General features: G+C 49.0%; 1 protein-coding gene across 1 annotated transcript in view; it reads right to left on the reverse strand.

The window, feature by feature from the left end:
• Positions 1 to 4,258: 4,258 nt before the first annotated feature.
• LOC145339397 (prominin-2-like) overlaps positions 4,259 to 24,843 on the reverse strand; it is a 67,169-nt gene continuing 46,584 nt past the window's right edge. The window contains exons 14-24 of the mRNA XM_080183849.1: positions 23,439 to 23,523; positions 21,979 to 22,122; positions 18,538 to 18,609; positions 17,841 to 17,930; positions 16,909 to 16,962; positions 13,960 to 14,040; positions 12,381 to 12,449; positions 11,172 to 11,261; positions 9,200 to 9,309; positions 5,914 to 5,988; positions 4,259 to 5,087 (exon numbers count right to left, since the gene is read on the reverse strand). Of these exons, the coding sequence (XP_080039975.1) occupies positions 5,066 to 5,087; positions 5,914 to 5,988; positions 9,200 to 9,309; positions 11,172 to 11,261; positions 12,381 to 12,449; positions 13,960 to 14,040; positions 16,909 to 16,962; positions 17,841 to 17,930; positions 18,538 to 18,609; positions 21,979 to 22,122; positions 23,439 to 23,523 (892 nt within the window). The 3' untranslated portion in view covers positions 4,259 to 5,065. The remainder of the gene's footprint in view (positions 5,088 to 5,913; positions 5,989 to 9,199; positions 9,310 to 11,171; positions 11,262 to 12,380; positions 12,450 to 13,959; positions 14,041 to 16,908; positions 16,963 to 17,840; positions 17,931 to 18,537; positions 18,610 to 21,978; positions 22,123 to 23,438; positions 23,524 to 24,843) is intronic.

The raw sequence follows: 24,843 nt of genomic DNA on the forward strand, positions 1-24,843 counted from the left end.
AGTACAACGTAGCACACAAGGCTACGGACCAAGTGCAAGGATGTTGGGGTTAGAATAGATAAGTGCTTGATGGCTGCCAAAGACACAATGGGCTGAATGGCCTCATTCATAAATCACAGACTCCCTTCAGCGCAGAAGGAGGCCATTTGGCCCATCAAGTCTACACTGACCACAATCCCGTCCAGGCCCTACCCCAAACCCATGCATTGACCCGAGGTAGTTCCCCCCGACACTAGGGTCAACGTAGCATGGCCAATCCCCCTAACCAGCATGTCTCTCGGAGCGTGGGAGGAAACCAGAGCACCCGGACGAAACCCACGCAGACACGGGGAGAATGTGCAGACTCCGCACAGACAGTGACCCGAGCTGGGAATCGAACCTGGCTCCCTGGTGCTGTGAGGCAGCAGTGCTAACCCACTGTGCTACCCTCTTTCTGTGCTGATGAATAAATAGGGAGAGGCAATGGCTTCGTGGTATTATCACTGGACTATTAATCCAGAAACTCAGCTCGTGGTCTGGGTTCGAATCCCACCACGGCAGATGGTGGAATTTGAATTCAATAAAAAATATCTGGAATTAAGAATCTCCTGATGAAACCATTGTCGGAAAAACCCATCTGGTTCCCTTTAGGGAAGGAAATCTGCCGTCCTTACCCCGGTCTGGCCTACATGTGACTCCAGAGCCACAGCAATGACTCTCAACTGCCCTCAGGCAACTAGGGATGGGCAATAAATGTCCCATGAATGAATAAAAGAAACTGAAACGCCATCATCTTACTGTATAAAATACTTTTATTAATTACATGGAGGATAATTTATCAGACAAAGGTAGTCAAATAGTAGCAGTAAAATTCCAGGTTAGCAGCATTCCGAGGGTACAGGACACAGCCTTGTCCCAGCGCTGTCTCAACCACTCACACTGAGACAGCAAGTGGAAACAACAGACAGAGAGAGGAGGGGAACGAGAGAGACAGAGGGAACGAGGGAAGGAATGAGAGAGAGGGGAGATGAGAGACAGAGAGAGAGAAAGGGAACGAAAGAGATGAAATGAAAGAGAGAAGGGGAACATGAGAGAGAGGGGGGAAAGAGAGAGAGAGGGAACAAGAGAGGGAATGGGAGAAGGAGAGAGAACAAGAGAGAGGGAACGAGAGGGGGACGAGAGAGAGAGAGAGGAAACGAGAAAGACGTAACAAGAGAGGGGATGACAGAGGGGAGAATGAGAGGGGGAGAGAGAGGGGAAATGAGAGAGAGAGACAGGGGAACGAGAGAGAGATGGGGAATGAGAGAGAGATGGGGAATGGGGGAGAGAGAGAGAACGAGAAAGAGAGAGGGAAAGAGAGCACGAGGGAATGAGAGAGAGGAAACAAGAGAGAGAGAAAGATAGAGTGAGAAAGAGAGAGAGAGAGAGGAAACAAGAGAGGGAAGGAGAGAGAAAGATAGAGTGAGAGAGAGAGCAAGAAAGAGAGGGAGTGAGAACAAGAGAGGGAGAGAGGGATCGCGAGAGAGAGGGAATGAGAGAGAGAGAGAAAACAAGAGAGTGAGAGGGGGAACAAGAGAGAGAGTGAGAGAAAGTGAACGAGAGAGAGAGAGAGAGCGAGGGAATGAGAGAGAGATAGAGAGACAGTCCCTATCTCTCCATCCCCACTGTCTCCACATGAACTGTCCGGCCTGTCTGATAGTCTGTGCCTCACCTGATCCGTGACCACACCAGGGTGTGGAGTTCACATCATCTCATTGATAAGACACAGGCTCTGGCAGCAGACGGTTCAAATCCCACCTGGGCCTCAGACTGGCGATTTCAATTTCATTCCGAATTTCCTTCAAACACTCTCACAGGCTCGTTTTTTTGTGAACCAATCCCGAATTGTCCCCCTGAGAAGGTGGTGGGCGAGCCCCCATCTCAAACCCATGTGGTGTAGGTACACCCTCAGTGCTGTTAGGGAGGGAGTTCCAGGATTGTTATTGGACATCAGTCAGTCCGTGTGGTGCAGGTACACCCACAGTGCTGTTAGGGAGGGAGTTCCAGGATTGTTATTGGACATCAGTCAGTCTGTGTGGTGTAGGTACACCCACAGTGCTGTTAGGGAGGGAGTTCCAGGATTGTTATTGGACATCAGTCAGTCCGTGTGGTGTAGGTACACCCACAGTGCTGTTAGGGAGGGAGTTCCAGGATTGTTATTGGACATCAGTCAGTCTGTGTGGTGTAGGTACTCCCACAGTGCTGTTAGGGAGGGAGTTCCAGGATTGTTATTGGACATCAGTCAGTCCGTGTGGTGTAGGTACACCCACAGTGCTGTCAGGGAGGGAGTTCCAGGATTGTTATTGGACATCAGTCAGTCTGTGTGGTGTAGGTACACCCACAGTGCTGTTAGGGAGGGAGTTCCAGGATTGTTATTGGACATCAGTCAGTCTGTGTGGTGCAGGTACACCCACAGTGCTGTTAGGGAGGGAATTCCAGGATTTTGACCCAGCGACAGTGAAGGAACGGCCGATATATTTCCAAGTCAGGATGGTGAGTGGCTCGGAGGGGAACTTGCAGGTGGTGGTGTTCCCCATGTATCTGCTGCCCTTGTCCTTCTAGATGGTAGGTTTTAGAATAGTCTTGGGATTTTGCAATTTCAGGATTTGAAAGTTGCTTTCTGAGTGCGAAGATCATCCAGTATCAGAAAAACCCATCTGGGTCACTAATCATAGAACCATAGAATCCCAACTGGGCAGAAGGAGGCCATTCAGCCCATTGAGTCTGTACCAACTCTCCAACAGAGTATCTTACCCAGGCCCTATCCCCATAATCCCATGTATTTTACCCAGTAAACTCCCTAACCCGCACATCTTTGGACACTAAGGAGCAATTTAGCATGGCCAATCCACCTAACCTACACATCTTTGGGCACTAAGGGGCAATTTAGCATGGCCAATCCACCTAACCTGCACATCTTGGGCACTAAGGGACAATTTAGCATGGCCAATCCACCTAACCCGCACATCTTTGGACACTAAGGAGCAATTTAGCATGGCCAATCCACCTAACCTACACATCTTTGGACACTAAGGGACAATTTAGCATGGCCAATCCCCTAAACCTGCACATCTTTGGACACTAAGGGACAATTTAGCATGGCCAATCCCCCTAACCTGCACATCTTTGGACACTAAGGGGCAATTTAGCATGGCCAATCCACCGAACCTGCACATCTTTGGACACTAAGGGACAATTTAGCATGGCCAATCCCCTAAACCTGCACATCTTTGGACACTAAGGGACAGTTTAGCATTGCCAATCCACCTAACCTGCACATCTTTGGACACTAAGGGGCAATTTAGCATGGCCAATCCTCCTAACCTGCACATCTTTGGACACTAAGGGACAATTTAGCATGGCCAATCCTCCTAACCTGCACATCTTTGGACACTAAGGGGCAATTTAGCATGGCCCATTCATAAGAACATAAGAACATAAGAACATAAGAAATAGGAGCAGGAGTAGGCCATCTGGCCCTTCGAGCCTGCCCCGCCATTCAATAAGATCATGGCTGATCTGTCGTGGCTCAGTTCCACTTTCCCGCCCTCTCCCCATAACCCTTAATCCCCTCTCTTATCAAAAACCCATCAACCCGCTTCTTAAAAATATTTATCGAGGCAGCCTCCACCACTTCAACGGGCAGAGAATTCCAGAGATTTCACCACCCTTTGAGTGAAGAAGTTCCTCCTCAACTCCGTTCTGAACTGCCCCCCCTTTATCTTGAGGCTGTGCCCCCTAGTCCTACTGTCTTTTTTGAGCGGGAAGAGTCTTTCCACCTCTATCCTATCCATCCCATTCATCATCTTATACGTCTCAATGAGATCTCCCCTCATTCTTCTAAACTCTAACGAGTACAAGCCTAGTTTATTCAGCCTCTCCTCATAGCTCAACCCCCTCAACTCCGGTATCAGCCTAGTAAACCTCCTCTGCACTCCCTCCAAGGCCAAAATATCCTTGCGCAGGTGCGGCGCCAAAACTGCACACAGTACTCCAGCTGCGGCCTCACCAATGCCCTATACAGCTGCAGCAAGACCTCCCTACTTTTATATTCAATCCTCCTAACCTACACATCTTTGGACACTAAGGGGCAATTTAGCATGGCCAATCCTCCTAACCTGCACATCTTTGGACACTAAGGGACAATTTAGCATGGCCAATCCATCTAACCTGCACATCTTAGGACCCTAAGGGGCAATTTAGCATGGCCAATCCATCTAACCTGCACATCTTAGGACCCTAAGGGGCAATTTAGCATGGCCAATCCACCTAACCTACACATCTTGGGACACTAAGGGGCAATTTAGCATGGCCAATCCACCTAACCTACACATCTTTGGAGTGTGGGAGGAAACCCACACAGACACAAAGGAGAACGTGCAAACTCCACACACAGACAGACAGTCTTCCAAGGGTGGAATTGGACCCGGGTCCCTGGCGCTGCGAGACAGCAGCACTAACCATCATACCATCCTGATGTCCTTTGGGGAAGGAAATCTGCTGTCCTTACCCGGTGTGGCTTTCCAACGCAAAGCGGCTAGTTCTTAACTGCCCCTTTGAAAATGGCCGAGTGAGACACTCAGTTCAAGGGGCAATTAGGGATGGGGCAACAAATGTTGGAGCCAGCCAGCGAGGCCCCCACCCAATTGGAAAGAAACGGTCTCTTTTGTTACGAGCACCTGAGATCTCCACACCGACGCTGCGAAGATCAGTCCAGGAATCCCTGGGGAAATCCAGCTGTAAACATCTGGGATCCTGCGGGAATCTGGAAGCTATTAGTCTGGATGTCCAAAGACCGTGGGCACCCAGGTACCTGGGGTCTGAGTCCAACTCAGCTTTGGACAGCAGCAGGACGCGGACAGACAGTTCCTCAACTGAAAGCCCAGGATGGAAGGATCCGGGATCGCGGCAGACAGCAGAAGGGAAAACAGGAAAAGGGGCAGCAGCAAACTTGGCTAAGGACAGTCAGAGGGAGTCAGCACATCCCGAGGGTCAAAGGAAACAAAGAGGCTTTGATTTCTCACTCTCCGATTCTCGTTGGGGGCAGTCAGAAAGTTGGAGATGAGTATCTGTACAAACAGAAACAGGAGAGACAGAGAGAGGTTTTAACATTGTGTGGGAGAGGAGGTCTCATACCCCACTGAGCCAGTGAGAATCTATCGCACAAATATCCATCCCGCCATTGACAAGTTAACAAGACACCAATCAACGCCAGTCAGCATGAAAATGGTTCAAATGTTGTGTCGCTGTTGTGGATGATAGAATCAGAGAATTCACAACAGTGCAGAAGAAGGCCAGTTGGCCCATCGGGTCTGCACCGACCACAAGCCCACCCAGGCCTTATCCCCATGCATTTACCCCCTACAGTACCCCTGACACTAAGGGGCAATTTAGCATGGCCAATCCACCTAACCTGCACATCTTTGGACATTAAGGGGCAATTTAGCATGGCCAATCCACCTAACCTGCACATCTTTGGACACTAAGGGACAATTTAGCATGGCCAATCCACCTAACCTGCACATCTTTGGACATTAAGGGGCAATTTAGCATGGCCAATCCACCTAACCTGCACATCTTTGGACACTAAGGGGCAATTTAGCATGGCCAATCCACCTAACCTGCACATCTTTGGACACTAAGGGACAATTTAGCATGGCCAATCCACTTAACCTGCACATCTTTGGACACTAAGGGGCAATTTAGCATGGCCAATCCACCTAACCTGCACATCTTTGGACACTAAGGGACAATTTAGCATGGCCAATCCACCTAACCTACACATCTTTGGACACTAAGGGACAATTTAGCATGGCCAATCCACCTAACCTATGCATTTTTGGACATTGTTGCCCCTGGCTGGCAGACCGTCACAGATTGTGGGCTGCTACTCACAGGTTTGTTCCTGGGACAGCATACCTATTCTGTGCACGTGGAAACTTCAGGTTCGTCAGTTCAGCAAAATCCGGACTGCAAAAAAACACAAGGTTAAATTGTTAGAGAGAGAGAGAGGGAAGGAGATAGAGAGAGAGAAAGAGAGCAAGACAGACAGAGGAGATAGAGAGAGAGAGTGAGGGGAGAGAGACAGAAAGAGAGACAGAGAAGGAGGAGATAGAGAGAGAGGGCAGGAGGAGATCGAGACAGAGAGAGAGAAGGAGATATATATATATAGAGAGAGAGAGAGATAGAGGAGGTAGAGAGAGAGAGAGAGGAGATAGAGAGGGAGAGATAGAGAGAGAGAGAAGGAGATCAATAGAGAGAGAGAGGAGAAGGGGGGGAGAGAGAGAGACAGAGAGAGAGAGAAACAGGGGGTCGGGGAGGAGAGAGAGCGAAAGAGAGAGGGGGAAGAGGAAGAGGGGGAGAGGGAGGGGGGAGAGGGAGAGGGGGAGAGGGAGGGAGAGAGGCCGGGGGAGAGTGACAGAGAGAGAGAAAGGGCAGTGGGGGAGAGAGAGAGAGAGTGTGGGAGGGGGGCAGGGGGAGAGAGAGGGAGGAAGAGAGACAAAAGGAGAGGATGGAGAACAGTGATGGGGAGAGAGGAAGAGAGGGAGAGAGGGAGAGAAGGAGAGGGAGTGGGGAGGAGTGGGGGATAGAGAGGGAGAGAAGGAGTGGGGGGAGAGAGAGGGAGAGAGAGTGGGGAGGAGGAGTGAGGGATAGAGAGAGGGAGAGAGAGAGAGGGAGTGGGGGAGAGAGAGAGAGGGAGTGGGGAGGAGTGGGGGGTAGAGAGGGAGAGAAGGAGGGGGAGTGGGGAGGAGGAGTGAGGGATAGAGAGAGGGGGAGAGAGAGAGGGAGTGGGGGAGAGAGAGAGAGGGAGTGGGGAGGAGTGGGGGGTAGAGAGGGAGAGAAGGAGGGGGAGTGGGGAGGAGGAGTGAGGGATAGAGAGAGGGGGAGAGAGAGAGGGAGTGGGGAGCAGTGTGAACCAGCCCGGTGAGAGAGGGGGGGTGGTAATCGAGGGGAACACTGATATATTGGCGTCCTGCTGTTTCCACTGCCTTGGAGCAATGGTTAAGGTGTCTGATTCTCACAGAGCAGGACCACGTCACAGATCTCTGGGACTTCAGAATGGATCATGAGCAAACAGCTTGACTTTGTCTCAGTCTGTGGGAAGAGACAGGATTACAGGGAATGCTGACCGAGTGTTCCTGGAGAGACCTCCTGGAGACACAGTGACAGGGCAGGCTGGTGGACAGTCAAATATCACACTCGGAAAAGGTGAGGTGTAAATTGCCACACAAAATCGGCACTGATAAACCCTCAGCAATGATGGAGAGACACACTCTCCTTCGAGAGGTGGTCTGATTGAGATGGTTCAAACACTGAGGGGGGCGTTGGACAGAGTCGATCAGGAGGAACTGTCCCCGCTCGTAACAGGGTGAGGGAAACGAGAGGGACTCCGAGTTAAAGTCAGAGAAGCAAAGGCAATGTGAGGAAAAAGCTTTCTCACACAGTGTGTGGCTGGGGCCTGGGATGTTTTGCCTGGAAGTGTGACGGAGACGGGTCCAATCCAACCATTCGCAAGGGCTTTAGATGGTTCTTGAGTTGGAATAAGTCACTGTGCTCGCTTGGAGGGACACTACAGATGGTATCTTCATAGAATCATCGAACCCTACAGTGCAGAAAGAGGCCATTCAGCCCATCGAGTCAGCACCGACTACAATCCCACCCATTCCCTACTCCCCATATCCCTTGAATATTCCCCCACTAATCCCTCGAACCTACGCATCTCAGGACACTAAGGGGCCAATCAACCGAACTTTGGAGTGTGGGAGGAAACCCACGCAGACACGGGGAGAATGTGCAGACTCCGCACAGACAGTGACCCGAGCCGGGAATCGAACCCGGGTCCCTGGAGCTGTGAAGCAGCAGTGCTAACCACTGTGCTACCGTGCTGCCCTGTGTTGGTCTTCATTGGGAGAGGTTTCGAGTACAGGGGCAGGCATGTGTTGTTGTAATTATACAGGGCCTTGGTGAGGCCACACCTGGAGTATTGTGTGCAGTTTTGGTCTCCTTTTCCTGAGGAAGGATGTTCTTGCTCTCGAGGGAGTGCAGCGAGGGTTTACCAGGCTGATCCCGGGGATGGCGGGACTGGTGTATGAGGAGAGATTGATTAAGTTAGGATTGTTTTCACTGGAGTTCAGATGAATGAGGGGGGGATCTCATAGAGACTTATAAAATTCTAACAGGGTAGATGCAGGGAGGATGTTCCCGATGGTGGGGGAGACCAGAACCAGGGGGTCACAGTCTGAGGATTCGGGGTAGACCATTTAGGATGGAGTTGAGGAGACATTTCTTCAGCCGGTGGAATTCATTCCCACAGGAAGTAGTTGTTGCCAAAACATTGAATGTATTCCAGAGGCGGCTGGATATTCCACTTGGAGCGAATGGGATCAAAGGGAGAAAGCAGGATGAGGCGATTGAGTTGGACAATCAGCCATGATGGTGATGAATGGCAGAGTAGGCTCGAAGGGCCAAATGGCCACCTCCTGCTCCTATCTTCTATGTTTACAGACTCAATGGGCCGAATGGCCTCCTCCTGTGCCGGATCGAGGGCACCATTGCATATCCCTTGATATTTACCCACTAATCTCTCGAACCTACACATCTCAGGACAGGAAGGATGGGGTGAAGAGAAGCCCGTTGGCAGCCAGACCCACTGCCAAGCTTGGCATCACTCCCTTCTGCCCTCATCTCTCTCCTCCTCCTCCTCCTCCCCACTCCTCTCTCTCTCTCTCGCTCTCTCTCTCTCTCTCTCCTCTCCCACTCTCTCTCTACTCCCACTCCTCCTCTCTCCTCTCTCTCTCTCCTACTCCTCCTCCTCCCCACTCCTCTCTCTCTCCTCCTCCTCCTCCCTGCCCCACTCTCTCTCTCTCGCTCTCTCTCCTCCTCCCCGCTCCTCTCTCCCGCTCTCGCCTGCGCCTTTACGAACACGAGGGGTCACGGGCTCACGGTGAGGGGGGTGGTGAGGTATAACTCCGATATTAGAGGGACACAGAGGGTTGGCGGGGGGGGGTCCTGGGATGTGCTGCCAGACAGGGTGGTGTGGGCGGACTCGCTGGGATGGTTTATCGGGATAGTCACAGGAGGAGACCGGGAATGGAGGGAGACAGAGGAATGGTCCAGTTGGACCAATGAGCGGGTACAGGCTTGGAGGGCCGAAGGGCCTGCTTCCTGTGCTGTTCTTTACCTGCTGGCCTTGTTCTTCACTGGCCGATAGTGCTTTGTTGTCTTCACGGCGAAGATGATACTGGGGATGAGGAAGAGAGTACACCAGCCCAAACAAAACCAGAAGGCGTTCTGTCGGAATTAAAACAATACAGTTCCAGTCAGCTGGCAGCACCAGCCCGATTTTAACCAGCGTCACTCCCCCCGAACCACCCTTCTGTTAACACAGCATCCCACTGCCCCCCCCGAGGCTGGGGAGGGTGAGAGATAAGAGAGGCTGCTTTCTCGGTTGAGTTTATTGAGTGGTTAGCACCGCTGCCTCACAGCGCCAGGGAGCCGGGCTCGATTCCCGGCCTCGGGTCACTGTCTGCACATTCTCCCCGTGTCTGCGTGGGTTCCCTCCGGCTGCTCCGGTTTCCTCCCACAGTCCGAAAGACCTGCTGGTTAGGAGCTAAATTCTCCCCCAGTGTAACCCCGACAGGAGTGTGGGGATTTTCACAGTAACTTCATTGCAGTGTTAATGTAAGCCGACTTGCAATTAATAAATAAGCTTTCCAGTGTTGTTGGGAGCCGCACCCATCCAGGCAAGTGGGGAGTATTCCATCACACTCCTGACTTGTAGATGGGGGACAGGCTTTGGAGGGGGAGTCAGGAGGTGAGTTACTCTCCGCAGGATTCCCAGCCTCTGACCTGCTCTGGTAACCACTGTATTTATATGGCTGGGTCCAGCTCAGTTTCTGGTCAATGGTAACCCCCAGGATGTTGATAGGGGTTTCAGAGAATGCCTTTAATAAGAGAACATAAGGTATCGGAGCAGAATTAGACCATTCAGCCCATCGAGTGTGCCCCACCATTCAACCATGGCTGATATGTTTCTCAACCCCATTCTCCTGCCTTTTCCCCATAATCTTTGACCCCCCCCACCGCTTACCAATCAAGATTACAAGAGCAGGGATGTACTTCTGAGGCCGTATAATGCTCTGGTCAGGCACCATTTGGAATTTTGGGCCCCATATCGAAGGAAGGATGTGCTGGCCTTGGAAAGGGTCCAGAGGAGGTTCACAAGAATCTTGGAATGAAGAGCTTGTCGAATGAGGAGTGTTTGAGGACTCTGGGTCTGTACTCGATAGAGTTTAGAAGGATGAGGGGGGATCTTATTGAAACTTACAGGACACTGCGAGGCCTGGATAGAGTGGACGTGGAGAGGATGTTTCCACTCGTAGGAAAAACTAGACCCAGAGGGCACAACCTCAGGCTGAAGGGACGATCCTTTAAAACAGAGATGAGGAGGAATTTCTACAGCCAGACAGTGGGGAATCTGTGGAACTCTTTGCTGCAGAGGAGGCTGGGTCATTGAGTGTCTTTAAGACAGAGATAGATAGGTTCGTGATTAATAAGGGGATCAGGGGTTATGGGGATGAGAAAGATATCAGCCATGATTGAATGGTGGAGCAGACTCGATGGGCCGAGTGGCCTAATTCTGCTCCTTAAGAACCAATCTATCTCTGGCTTAAAGACACTGAGTGACCCATCTCTCTGCAGCAATGAGTTCCACAGATTCCCCAAACCCTCTGGCTGAAGAAAGTCCTCCTTATCTCGGTTCTAAAGGGTTGACCCTTTACTCTGAGGCTGTGCCCCTCGGATCCGAGTCTCTCCCACTAACGCAATGCCAAGGGGCGATGGTTAGATTACCCCCTGTTGGAGATGATCACTTGTGTGCCGGGAATGTTCATCCAGGCTGTAGCCCCCCACCCTCCCCCCCGCCATATGGATGCTCGGGGCTGGGATTCTCCAGTCCCACACGCCCCAGGACTGGAAAATCTTACCCGAGGTCAAGGGTCCTTTGCGGGGCACGTGTCACGCCCACTACGATTCCCGTGGTAGGGGGCATGATGGGAAAATTCCGCCCTCCCTCTTTGCTGGACGGTCAATGTAGGCCGTGCGGAGTCCCCGAAAGTTAGGGCAGGAAGCGGGGGCTCCAGAACTCGACTTACCCAAGGATTGGTGATGTATTCACAGGAAATGACACGGCTATTTTCCAAAAGGATCACCACCGGTTGGCAGGAGAGCAAATCGTCAATAATCTGTAAGAGAACACATCTTTCATTGGACAAGACCAAAAGGACTAAGCTTATCACCCTTTTCACCCTGTCCCGTACACAGACCCCATCCCATTGCCCCTGTCTGGGATTCCCTGTCCCGTACACAGATCCCATCCCATTGCCCCTGTCTGGGATTCCCTGTCCCATACACAGACCCCATCCCATCGCCCCTGTCTGGGATTCCCTGTCCCGTACACAGACCCCATCCCATTGTCCCTGTCTGGGATTCCCTGTCCCGTACACAGACCCCATCCCATTGCCCCTGTCTGGGATTCCCTGTCCCGTACACAGATCCCATCCCATTGCCCCTGTCTGGGAACTGTACACAGATGCCAAGGTGGCACAGTGGGTTAGCACTGCTGCCCCACAGTGCCAGGGTTCGATTCCCGGCTTGGGTCACTGTCTGTGTGGAGTCTGCGCGTTCTCCCCGTGTCTGCATGGGTTTCCCCCCACAGTCCAAAAGACACGCTGGTCAGAGCAGAGAACAGGCCCTTCGGCCCCTCCAAACCTGCACCCATCATGATACCTAAACTAAAACCGGATGCACTTACAGAACCCGTATCCTTCCATTCCCGTCCTATTCATGTATTTGTCCAGTTGCCCCTTAAATGCTGCGATCGTACCTGCTCCCACCACCTCCCTGGGCAGCGCCTTCCAGACATTCACCACCCTCTGTGTAAAAAAACTTGCCTCGCACATCTCCTCTAAACTTTTCCCCATGGACCATAAACCTGTGTCCCCGAGTAATTGATCTTTCCACCCTAGGAAAGAGCATCTGACTATCCACTCTGTCCATACCGCTCATAATCTTGTAAACCTCTATCAGGTCGCCCCTCAATCTCCGTCGCTCCAGTGAGAACAAACCAAGTTTCTCCAACCTCTCCTCACAGCTAATACCCTCCAGACCAGGCAACATCCTGGTAAACCTCTTCTGTACCCTCTCCAAAGCCTCCACATCCTTCTGGTGGTGTGGCGACCAGAATTGAACACACTATTCCAACTGTGGCCTAACTAAGGTTCGACACAGCTGCCAATTTTTATATTCGATGCCCCATGCTCCATTTGGGGTTGAGGTGTCAATGAGGTGTTACTAATACTCACCGTACTCCGGGCCCAGTCGAGGTACTGAGTGAAGTATCCACGTTCCTTACGCAGGAGACACTGACTCACCTGAGAAAACAGGTTATCACAGCAATGTTAACATCGGGGCAAAATACAATGTCAAAATCCAGCCTGTTCCCTTCATCCCTGTCCTTATTTTCCCACTCTCTCCCCCGACTCAGTTTACAGGTTATCCCTCTCGCTCAGTATCTGTCTCTCCCCTCCTTGCTTTTGTCATTCAAGAGATACAGCACGGTGGCACAGTGGGTTAACGCTACTGCCTCACAGTGCCAGGGACCTGGGTTCAATTCCCGGCTTGGGTCACTGTCTGCACATTCTTCCCATGTCTGCGTGGGTTTCCTCTGGGTGCTCCGGTTTCCTCCCACAGTCCAAAAGACGTGCAGGCTAAGAGGATTGGCCGTGATAAATTGCCCTTTAGTGCACAATTAGCAGGTAAATAGATGTGATTACAGGGATTGGGCCTGGGTGGGATTGTGGTCATTGCAGACTCGATGGGCCGAATGGCACCCCTCTACATTGTAGGGATCCTATGATACAGGTATGGCCAATTCACCTAACCTGCACGTCTTTGGACACCAAGGGACAATTTAGCATGGCCAATCCACCTAACCTACACATCTTTGGACACTAAGGGGCAAATTAGCATGGCCAATCCACCTCACCTACACATCTTTGGACACTAAGGGGCAATTTAGCATGGCCAATCCCCCTAACCTGCACATCTTTGGACACTAAGGGGCAATTTAGCATGGCCAATCCACCTCACCTACACATCTTTGGACACTAAGGGGCAATTTAGCATGGCCAATCCCCCTAACCTGCACATCTTTGGACACTAAGGGGCAATTTAGCATGGCCAATCCACCTCACCTACACATCTTTGGACACTAAGGGGCAATTTAGCATGGCCAATCCACCTAACCTGCACATCTTTGGACACCAAGGGACAATTTAGCATGGCCAATCCACCTAACCTGCACATCTTTGGACACTAAGGGACAATTTAGTATAGCCAATCCCCCTAACCTGCACATCTTTGGACACTAAGGGACAATTTAGTATGGCCAATCCACCTAACCTGCACATCTTTGGACACGAAGGGACAACTTAGCATGGTCAACCCATCAAACCCGGAGCTTTTTTACAGATTAAAGTTTATTTATTAGTCACAAATCAGCTTACATTAACACTGCAATGAAGTTACTGTGAAAATCCCCTAGTAGCCACACTCCGGCACCTGTTCTGGTTACACTGAGGGAGAATTTAGCACCTAACCAGCACGATTGTGGGAGGAAACCGGAGCATCCAGAGGAAACCTGCAAAGACATGGGGTGAATGTGCAGGCAGTGACCCAAGCTGGGAATCAAACCCGGGTCCCTGGCGCTGTGAGGCAGCAGTGCTAACCCACTGTGCCACACCTGTCCATATCCCTCTCTCTCTCTCTCTCGGTCACTCTGCCACTCTTGAGTTCTCTGAGCCTCTCTCGTTTCCTGCCTCTGTCGCTGTAACCATCACCAGCGCACCTGGATTTACTCGTGTGCGTTATGGGATAACTCACGTTTCTCAGGACTGTGAGGGTGCTGGGTTTTATCTGACTTTCCGCTGTCGCTGTGCTCTGAAGGGTGTTCTGAATTTTACCCTGAGAAAAGGAAAACAGATGAATTATTTAGTGTTTGGGGTGTATGGAGACTCAAATTTAGTTATGAGTTATACAGCAAATGGCAGAACCCTTAGCAACATTAACATACAGAGGGATCTGGTGTGCAGGTCCATAGTTCCCTTAAAGTGGCAACATAGGTGGCCAAGGTGATTGAGAAGGTGTCATCGAGTCATAGAGGTTTACAGCATGGAAACAGACCCTTCGGCCCAACTTGTCCATGCTGCCCCTTTTTCTAATCACGAAGCTATTCCCAGTTGTTCCGCATTTGGCCCATGTCCCTCTGTACCCATCTTACCCATGTAACTGTCTAAATGCTTTTTAAAAGACAAAATTGTACCCGCCTTTCCTACTGCCTCTGGCAGCTCGTTCCAGACACTCACCACCCTCTGTGTGAAAACATTGCCCCTCTGGATCCTTTTGTATCTCTCCCCTCTCACCTTAAACCTATACCCTCTAGTTTTAGCCTCCCCTACCTTTGGGAAAAGATATTGACTGTCTAGCTGATCTATGCCCCTCATTATTTTATAGACCTCTGTAAGATCATCCCTCAGCCCCCTACGCTCCAGAGAAAAAAGTCCCAGTCTATTCAGCCTCTCCTCATAACTCAATCCTTCAAGTCACAGTAGCATCCGAGTAAATCTATTCTGCATTCTTTTTAGTTTAATAATATCCTTTCTATCATAGGGTGACCAGAACTGTACACAGTATTCCAAGTGTGGCCTTACTAATGTCTTGTACAACTTCAACAAGACATCCCAACTCCTGCAGTCAATGTTCAGGATGCACACTTCCCTTCATCAGCCTCCCATCCATTGACTCTGTCTACACTTCCTGCTGCCTCGAGAAAAGCAGCCAGTATAATTAAGGATCCCACACACCCCGGACATTCTCTCTTCAACCTTCTTCCATCGGGAAAAAGATACAAAAGTCTGAGGTCACGTAAACCGACTCAAGAACAGCTTCTTCCCTGCTGCTGTCAGACTATTGAATGGACCTACCTCGCATTAAAGTGATCTTTCTCTACACCCTAGCTATGACTGTAACACTACATTCTGCACTCTCTCCTTTCCTTCCCTATGAATGGTAAGCTTTGTCTATGGAGTGCACAGGGAACAATCCTTTTCACTGTATACCAATATATGTGACAATAACAATTGAGATCAAATTAAATTAAGCTGATCTTTCTCTGCACCTTAGCTACGATTGTAACATTACATTCTACACCCTCTCCTTTCCTTCTCCCCTATGTACTCTATGAACAGTATGCTTTGTCTGTATTGCGCGCAAGAAACAATACTTTTCACTGTATCCCAGTACACGTGACAATAATAAATCAAACAATACTTTTCACTGTATCCCAATACACGTGACAATAATAAATCAAACAATACTTTTCACTGTATCCCAGTACATGTGACAATAATAAATCAAACAATACTTTTCACTGTATCCCAGTACACGTGACAATAATAAATCAAACAATACTTTTCACTGTATCCCAGTACACGGGACAATAATAAATCAAACAATACTTTTCACTGTATCCCAGTACATGTGACAATAATAAATCAAACAATGCTTTTCACTGTATCCCAGTACATGTGACAATAATAAATCAAACAATACTTTTCACTGTATCCCAGTACACGGGACAATAATAAATCAAACAATACTTTTCACTGTATCCCAGTACACGTGACAATAATAAATCAAACAATACTTTTCACTGTATCCCAGTACATGTGACAATAATAAATCAAACAATACTTTTCACTGTATCCCAGTACACGTGACAATAATAAATCAAACAATACTTTTCACTGTATCCCAGTACACGGGACAATAATAAATCAAACAATACTTTTCACTGTATCCCAGTACATGTGACAATAATAAATCAAACAATACTTTTCACTGTATCCCAGTACATGTGACAATAATAAATCAAACAATGCTTTTCACTGTATCCCAGTACATGTGACAATAATAAATCAAACAATACTTTTCACTGTATCCCAATACACGTGACAATAATAAATCAAACAATACTTTTCACTGTATCCCAATACACGTGACAATAATAAATCAAACAATACTTTTCACTGTATCCCAATACACGTGACAATAATAAATCAAACAATACTTTTCACTGTATCCCAGTAAATGTGACAATAATAAATCAAACAATGCTTTTCACTGTATCCCAGTACATGTGACAATAATAAATCAAACAATACTTTTCACTGTATCCCAGTACACGGGACAATAATAAGTCAAACAATACTTTTCACTGTATCCCAGTACATGTGACAATAATAAATCAAACAATACTTTCCACTGTATCCCAGTACATGGGACAATAATAAATCAAACAATACTTTTCACTGTATCCCAATACACGTGACAATAATAAATCAAACAATACTTTTCACTGTATCCCAATACATGGGACAATAATAAATCAAATCAAATCAGAATTTACGGATCTCAGTTCTTCCAGCTGAAAGGCAGATGGCGCCAACCAACTGCCTTATTCCTACTCTAGGCTGGTGGAGGATTCTGAAAGTTGGGAGAAACAGGGTTAAGGGGCTGAATGGCCTCCTGTCCGAGGCTGGAAAGGTGAAGGGAAAGTTCCAAGAGGGCTGGAGGGAGGTTTGCCAGGTGACTAAGGTATGTGTGGACACACGGAGAGTTGGGGGAGTGAGCTATTGGATGGGAAAATGGAAATATTGACATAATCCCCCTGTTCTGACGGGGGTGGTGGGTGGTGGTGGGGGGAGGGTACAGAGAAAGAGGAAAGAATAGACCATCTTATACCTGTCACAAACACGGGAAAGGATAACCTACCTTTATCGTGGGGGCAAAAGAAGCCAAAAATCGGAAACTTGCATTCAATGTTGCCTGAAAGAGAATAGAAATGATTAGTCAAGTCTAAACAACCTTCTCAGGTGAATCCCAGGCCATTTTACTTACTCCATATCCATAGAAACAGAGAAATAGAAGAAAGGGTAGGCCATTCAGCCCTTCGAGCCTGCTCCACTATTCATTTTGATCATGGCTGATCTTCCAATTCAATATCTTGACCCCTGCCTTCCCCCCATGACCCCTCCCCGTATCAGAATCCAGACCCCTGTGAAGCAGTAGTGATAACCACTTTGCCACCCCAGCTATGACTGTAACACGACATTCTGCACCCTCCCCTTTCCTTCTCCCCTGTGCACTCTATGAGTGGTATGCTTTGTCTGTATAGTGCGCAAGAAACAATGATTTCCCGAGGCAGTGGGAAGTATCGACGGAGTCAATGGATGGGAGGCTGGTTTGCATGATGGACTGGGCTACGTTCAGGACCCTTTGTAGTTCCTTGCGGTCTTGGGCAGAGCATGAGCCGTGATACAATCGGAAAGAAATGCTTTCTATGGTGCATCTGTAAAAATTGGTGAGAGAGGGAGGAACGCAAGGGGAAAGCAGGGATAGGGTCAATTTTACAGCTGGTTTTAAGATGGGAATATGTTCACCGCAGACATTCTTTGATTCTTTTAACACAACGGTCAAACTTGGGACAATCAAAACAGTTCAGAAATCAGTAACAAGTCGCAGGGAAGGAGAAAGACATTTAAACAGTGCTAACACAAGGTCTTACCATTTAGAACTGACGCTGGCAAAAAGGAATTAGACCATTTCCAACTGCTAATCATAGCAACACAGAAATGGTCACGATATACAGGCGACGCTCTTAAATCCCCACCCGCCACCCCAATAGTAAAGTGGTAATGACCCACCAGCTCCTGCTCTATCGCCCTCACCGACGTCCTCTGTAGCTCTCGCAGATCCTCAGAGTGTTGAACTAAACGGTCTTTAACTTCAGCGTTCTGTGGCAGGTAAAAAAAAACAAAAGCCAAGTTTGACATCAGGATAATCACCACAAATAATGGTTAGCCATCATGAGCATTGGTTGGCCATCAGTAACAATGGTTGGCCGTCATGAGCATTGGTTGGCCATCAGTAACAATGGTTGGCCATCAAGAGCATTGGTTGGCCATCAGTAACAATGGTTGGCCATCAAGAGCATTGGTTGGCCATCAGTAACAATGGTTGGCCATCAGTAACAATGGTTTGCTGCTACTGCCAATTAACAATGGTTGGACACCTTCAGTGATGGCTGTCCCCCATTAATAATAATTGGCCACCAAAAATGTTGGTCGGCCACCATTTGTAAATATTGTCCAACATTAAAAATAATTTTCCACCATTAGCAATAGTTGGCTACCATTTGGAATAGTTGGCCACCAGTAACAATAGTTGGCCACCATTAACAATAGTTGGCCACCATTTGGAAGAGCTGAGCTATCATTAACAACATTGGACCACTGTTAACAATAGTTGGCCACCATTAACAATGGTTGGCCACCATCAGCAATAATTGGCCACCATTAACAAAGATGGGGGTAGGATCAGGAGCAGGGGTTTCTCACTAACCTGTGAGGAAGTCAACGCATCCAGCTGGTCAGCGAGAGGCAGAAGTTGCGATTTGACAATCGGTACCTGTACCTGTGGAAACACAGCAGAGAGAATACCCGAAAGGTTAGAACAAAAATGAAAGTGAGCCGGTAAAGGTTTCTTCAGATCAAATGTTCAAGGCACATATTAATCATTGAATTCAATATCCTAACGCTCCCCACTTCCCCTCCCATATCCCTCAATCCCTTTAGCCCCAAGAGCTCTATCTAATTCCTTCTTGAAATCGCACAATGTTTTGGCCTCAACTACTTTCTGTGGGAGTGAATTCCACACATTCACCACCCTCTGGGTGAAGAAATTTCTCCTCACCTCAGTTCTAAAAGGTTTACCCCTTATCCTCAAACTATGACCCCCTAGTTCTGGACTCCCCCCACCATCGGGAACATTCTTTCTGAATCTACCCTGTCTAACCCTGTTAGAATTTTATAAGTTTCTATGAGATCCCCTCTCACTCTTCTAAACTCCAGTGAATATAATCCTAACCGACTTAGTCTCTCCTCATATGACAGACCTGCCATCCCAGGGATCAGCCTGGTAAACCTTTGCTGTACTCCCTCTATAGCAAGGACATCCTTCCTCAGATAAGGAGACCAAAACTGCCTCAGATAAGGAGACCAATACTCCAGGTGTGGCCTCACCAACGCCCTGTACAATTGCAGTAAAGCATCCCTATCCCTGTACTCAAACCCTCTCACTATGAAGGCCAACATACTATTTCCCTTCTTTACTGCCTGCTGTACCTGCGCGCTTACTTTCAGTGACTGATGCACGAGGACATCAAGGTCTCGTTGAGTATCCGCCTCTCTCAACTTACACCCAGTCAAGTAATAATCTGCCTTCCTGTTATTGCTACCAAAGTGGATCACCTCACATTGATCCACACTATATTGCATCTGTCATGCAGATGTCCACACACACAGCTTATCCAAATCACGCTGAAACATCTCTGCATCCTCCTCACAGCTCACCCTCCCACCCAACTTTCTATCAGCTGCAACATGGGCAGCGTGGTGGCACAGTGGTTAGCACTGCCGCCTCACGACGCCAGGGACCCAGGTTCGATTCCCAGCTCGGGTCACTGTCTGTGCGGAGTCTGCGCATTCTCCCCATGTCTGCGTGGGTTTCCTCTGGTTTCCTCCCACAGTCCAAAAGACGTGCTGGTTAGGTGCTAAATTCTCCCTCAGTGTAACCCGAACAGGCGCTGGAATGTGGCAACTAGGGGATTTTCACAGTAACTTCATTGCAGTGTTAACGTAAGCCGACTTGTGACATGAATAAATAAACTTTAAACTTAAACACTTGGAGATAATACATTCAGTTCCCTCTTCCAAATCATTAATATATAATTTCAACATCATATCTCATGTCAACAACATGTAACATGGAGCACACCAGAATGATAGGGAGTGGGACAGCTTGATCTTGGGTTGGGACATAGCTCGGCACAACATCGAGGGCCGAAGGGCCTGTACTGTGCTGTAATGTTCTATGTTCTAATGTCAACCTAGCGGAACTCCCTTCATCACTGACCGCTGTTCATCTGGCAGTTGTAGGCAATAAAGTGAAACAAAACTTATTCCAAAAGATAAATGTTGAATGAAGAAACTTCATTACTCCAACACTTGAGGTCTCACCCTGGGCCATTCCAAGTTCCCCACAATTCCCAACAGGTTCTTATTTACACTGAGTCAGCTGATCATCACGTCGTTCTGTCATTGGTTACATGGTTTACTGGGTCAGCTGACTCTTACAGCTTGTTGTCATTGGCCACATGACGACAGATCAAATTTAATCATTGGTTACATTCTGACAACTGCCAATCGGAAAAAGACCCATTTATGAAGGCTATTTTTATTCATTCGTGGGACATGGGCATCGCACAAATTTATTACCCATCCGTAATTGCCCCTTGAGAACGTGGTGGTGAGCCACCATCTTGAAATGCTGCAGTCCACATTTTGTGGGTTGACCCACAGTGCTGTTAGGGAGGGAGTTCCAGGATTGTTATTGGACATCAGTCAGTCCGTGTGGTGTAGGTACACCCACAGCGCTGTTAGGGAGGGAGTTCCAGGATTGTTATTGGACATCAGTCAGTCCGTGTGGTGTAGGTACACCCACAGCGCTGTTAGGGAGGGAGTTCCAGGATCGTTATTGGACATCAGTCAGTCCGTGTGGTGTAGGTACACCCACAGTGCTGTTAGGGAGGGAGTTCCAGGATCGTTATTGGACATCAGTCAGTCCGTGTGGTGTAGGTACACCCACAGTGCTGTTAGGGAGGGAGTTCCAGGATCGTTATTGGACATCAGTCAGTCCGTGTGGTGTAGGTACACCCACAGTGCTGTTAGGGAGGGAGTTCCAGGATTGTTATTGGACATCAGTCAGTCCGTGTGGTGTAGGTACACCCACAGTGCTGTTAGGGAGGGAGTTCCAGGATTGTTATTGGACATCAGTCAGTCCGTGTGGTGTAGGTACACCCACAGTGCTGTTAGGGAGGGAGTTCCAGGATTGTTATTGGACATCAGTCAGTCCGTGTGGTGTAGGTACACCCACAGTGCTGTTAGGGAGGGAGTTCCAGGATTGTTATTGGACATCAGTCAGTCCGTGTGGTGTGGGTACATCCACAGTGCAGTTAGGGAGGGAGTTCCAGGATTTTGACCCAGCGACAGTGAAGGAACGGCCGATATATTTCCAAGTCAGGATGGTGAGTGGCTCGGAGGGGAACTTGCAGGTGGTGGTGTTCCCCATGTATCTGCTGCCCTTGTCCTTCTAGATGGTAGAGGTCATGGGTTTGGAAGGTGCTGTCTAAGGATGAGTTGCTGCAGTGCATCTTGTAGATGGTACACACTGCTGCTACTGAGTGTCGGTGGTGGAGGGAGTGAATGTTTGTGGATGGGGGGGGCCAATCAAGCGGGGCTGCTTTGTCCTGGATGGTGTCGAGCTTCTTGAGTGTTGTTGGAGCTGCACCCATCCAGGCAAGTGGGGAGTATTCCATCACACTCCTGACTTGTGCCTTGTAGATGGGGGACAGGCTTTGGGGGGAGTCAGGAGGTGAGTTACTCTCCGCAGGATTCCCAGACTCTGACCTGCTCTGGTAACCACAGTATTTATATGGCTGGGTCCAGCTCAGTTTCTGGTCAATGGTAACCCCCAGGATGTTGACAGTGGGGGGATTCAGTGATGGATACACCATTGAATGTGGTGAGAGTGTCTCTTATTGGTGATGGTCAGTGCCTGGCATTGGTGTGGCGTGAACGTTAGTTGCCACTTGTGTGCCCAAGCCTGGATATTGTCCAGATCTTGTTGCGTTTGGACCTGGCCTGCTTCAGTATCTGAGATTGAAGGTAAGTTAAGCTCCTCCCACCCCCCTCCACTCCCCCCGCCGTCCCTCCAGATCCCTACCTGCTCAATGAGTTGGGTGTAGTTGAGACTATCGATTCCACTGTTGGCAAATTCCATCAAGGTGTTGTTGCTAGCACTGTCCAGCAGAATGATGGTGCCCAGATCCACATTCAGCTCCTCCACCTTCTCCAAGTCGGCTGTGTACTGAAATAGGGAGGCATTAGCTTCTGCCCCCATCCTTGCCAAAGCAAACAAGCCCTACCCCCCACCGTTCCGACGCACTCCCTCCCCGACCCCGGCTTGCTCTCCCGTGATTCCAGCCTCTGTGAACTGGAATTCTGTCGCCCTGTGTCTTGTGGCACATCCCCTTCTCCACTCACCCCAACTGGCCAATCGCCTTCCTGGTCCCCCCGATGCTGACACTATAATTCAGAAATCCCACCAACACCTCTACTTTCTCAGGAAAAGGGCTGAGGAAATTTGGCACGTCAGCTGCAACTCACACCAACTTTTCCAGATGCCCCATAGAAAGCATCCTTTCTGGTTGTATCACAGCTTGGTGTGGGCTCCTGCTCTGCCCAAGACCGCAAGGAACTACAAAAGGTTGTGAATGTAGCCCAGTCCATCACGCAAACCAGCCTCCCATCCATTGACTCCATCTTCCTGCTGCCTGGGGAAAAGCAGCCGGCATAATTAAGGACCCCACACAGCCCAGACATTCTCTCTTCCACCTTCTTCCATTGGGAAAAAGTCACATACCAACCGAGTCAAGAACAGCTTCTTCCCTGCTGCTGTCAGACTTTTGAAGACCTTATATTAAGTTGATCCTTCTCTACATCCAAGCTGTGAATGTAAGACTATATTCTACACCTTCTCCTTTCGACATCCCCTCTGTACTCTATGAACGGTATGCTTTATCTGCACAGCACGGAGAAAGCAATACTTTTCACTGTATCCCAATACATGTGACAACGATAAAATAAAACAAAGTCAATTAAGTCAAATCAAGTCAAGTCAAATCAAATCAAGTCAAATCAAATCAAATCAAGTCAAGTCGAATCAAATCAAGTCAAGTCCAATCAAATCAAATCAAGTCCAATCAAATCAAATCAAGTCAAGTCAAGTCAAATCAAGTCCGATCGAATCAAATCAAGTCAAATCAAGTCCGATCGAATCAAATCAAATCAAATCAAGTCAAACTAAGTCAAGTCAAATCAAATTAAATCAGGTCAAGTCAAATCAGCCATGGGACTGAATATTCCAGACTAACTGCTGAAGTCCAAGCCACCAGACCTTTCCTTAGTTGTCCTTCAACTCCCCTCTCAGGCCCGGGGGTCCCAGCCATCCCCTAGTTGTACCCCTTTGAGCAAAACAGTCAATGTCCCCCATTTATATGTACTCAAAGTACTTCATTGAAAAGTGCCTCTTCATCATTGTAATGCTAACAGCATCATTCACACGCCGTGAGCGCAGAGAGACAGAAAGAAAATGTGGGGTGTCTGGGGGTTGTGGGTACGTACTGTGCTCAGGTTCAGGGCTTCGTTTAACTGCGTCTTCTGATTCGCCGGTAGGAAGTGAAACAATGAATCCCCCCTCTCACAGCGCCTGAATGAAGGAGAAAGAGAAGTCGCTCAAAACCACGTGCTCTCCACCCGGGGCTGTTACTGCCGACGTTCGGAGCCATTCAGCCCTTCTCCTGCATTCTATCCCAGCTTCCCCTCAACCTCATTTATCGGGAGGTAACAAAATGCAATCGATCCCCCCCCACTCCCCCCCACATCCAGAACCTGGAACCTCCTGCTTTTCAGAGCTTCATAAAAATCATTACGATCTCTCACAGAACTGTCAACATCCGAGCTGACAAAGGTGAGTGCCTCCCCGTGCCTAACACCCCTTGTATGGTGAGAATATTCCGGAAAAGGCGTCACGATGGACGAGGTGCCAAAGGCGAACCGTGCACAAAGGCCGCGATTCCTCCCCTCCTTCCCGGTGTCAGTCCCGCCTCTCCCACCATCACCAAAACACAAAGAACAAAGAACAGGACAGCACAGGAAACAGGCCCTTCGGCCCAACAAGCCCATGCTGCCCATTTTAACACTCAGTCAGCGCCTCATCCCAATCCTTCTTCCACCTACGACTTTTGTCTACACCTCGTGGACTCCACAATAAAGGGGTGCAAACTTAGGGAATTATATGTGCGCCAGATTGAGGGAGGTCTAATTTAGGGACAATTTGTTAACACCAATCAGCCTCAGAGCACGTTTTTGGGGTGTGAGAGGAAACCGGAGCACCCAGAGAAAACCCACGCAAGCACGGGGAGAATGCGCAAACTCCCGCAGACACCGGCCCAAATCCATGTATCTGCACAGCAAACAGTGATAGTCACTGAGCTGTCATGTTGCCCGTCAGATGGTCCAGTTTAAGCGTACACTAACGACGTGAAGCACTCGGCAACTCTCGAAGCAACATCCAAGAGCAGCCCTCGCACGACCCACCGCGTGTATGCCCCTTGTCGGACAACAAGGTGGACCGCATTACCTGTGGATGAACAAAAGACATCAAGGAACGTGCACAGCTTATACAGACATTCACGGAACAGAATGGGTTCCAAACCCAGCGAACCTCGTTCATCAGCCTGAAAACCAACCCCGCCAGATTGCTGAGATTGGAGTTGTCTCTTTCCTGAATAATTCGTCTGATCCAACATGAGATCACCCCATAGTCTCACTGCCTAACACCAATCCCACCTTCTTACCCCCTGTCCACGCTCTGTAAATTGGACCATCTCAGCCAGATTACAACTTGGTACGTTGGTAAGGCCACATTTGGGGAACTTAATCGGGAACAACTCACAAACATCACTGGCAGTCCACCGTTACACTCCTTGCCTGTCCCTAATTGCCTTCGGAGAGTCGGGGCAGGGGA

The sequence above is a fragment of the Carcharhinus amblyrhynchos genome, unplaced genomic scaffold, assembly GCF_965287045.1.
Source record: "Carcharhinus amblyrhynchos unplaced genomic scaffold, sCarAmb.v2.hapA scaffold_444, whole genome shotgun sequence".
In the NCBI taxonomy this organism is placed as follows: Eukaryota; Metazoa; Chordata; class Chondrichthyes; order Carcharhiniformes; family Carcharhinidae; genus Carcharhinus; species Carcharhinus amblyrhynchos.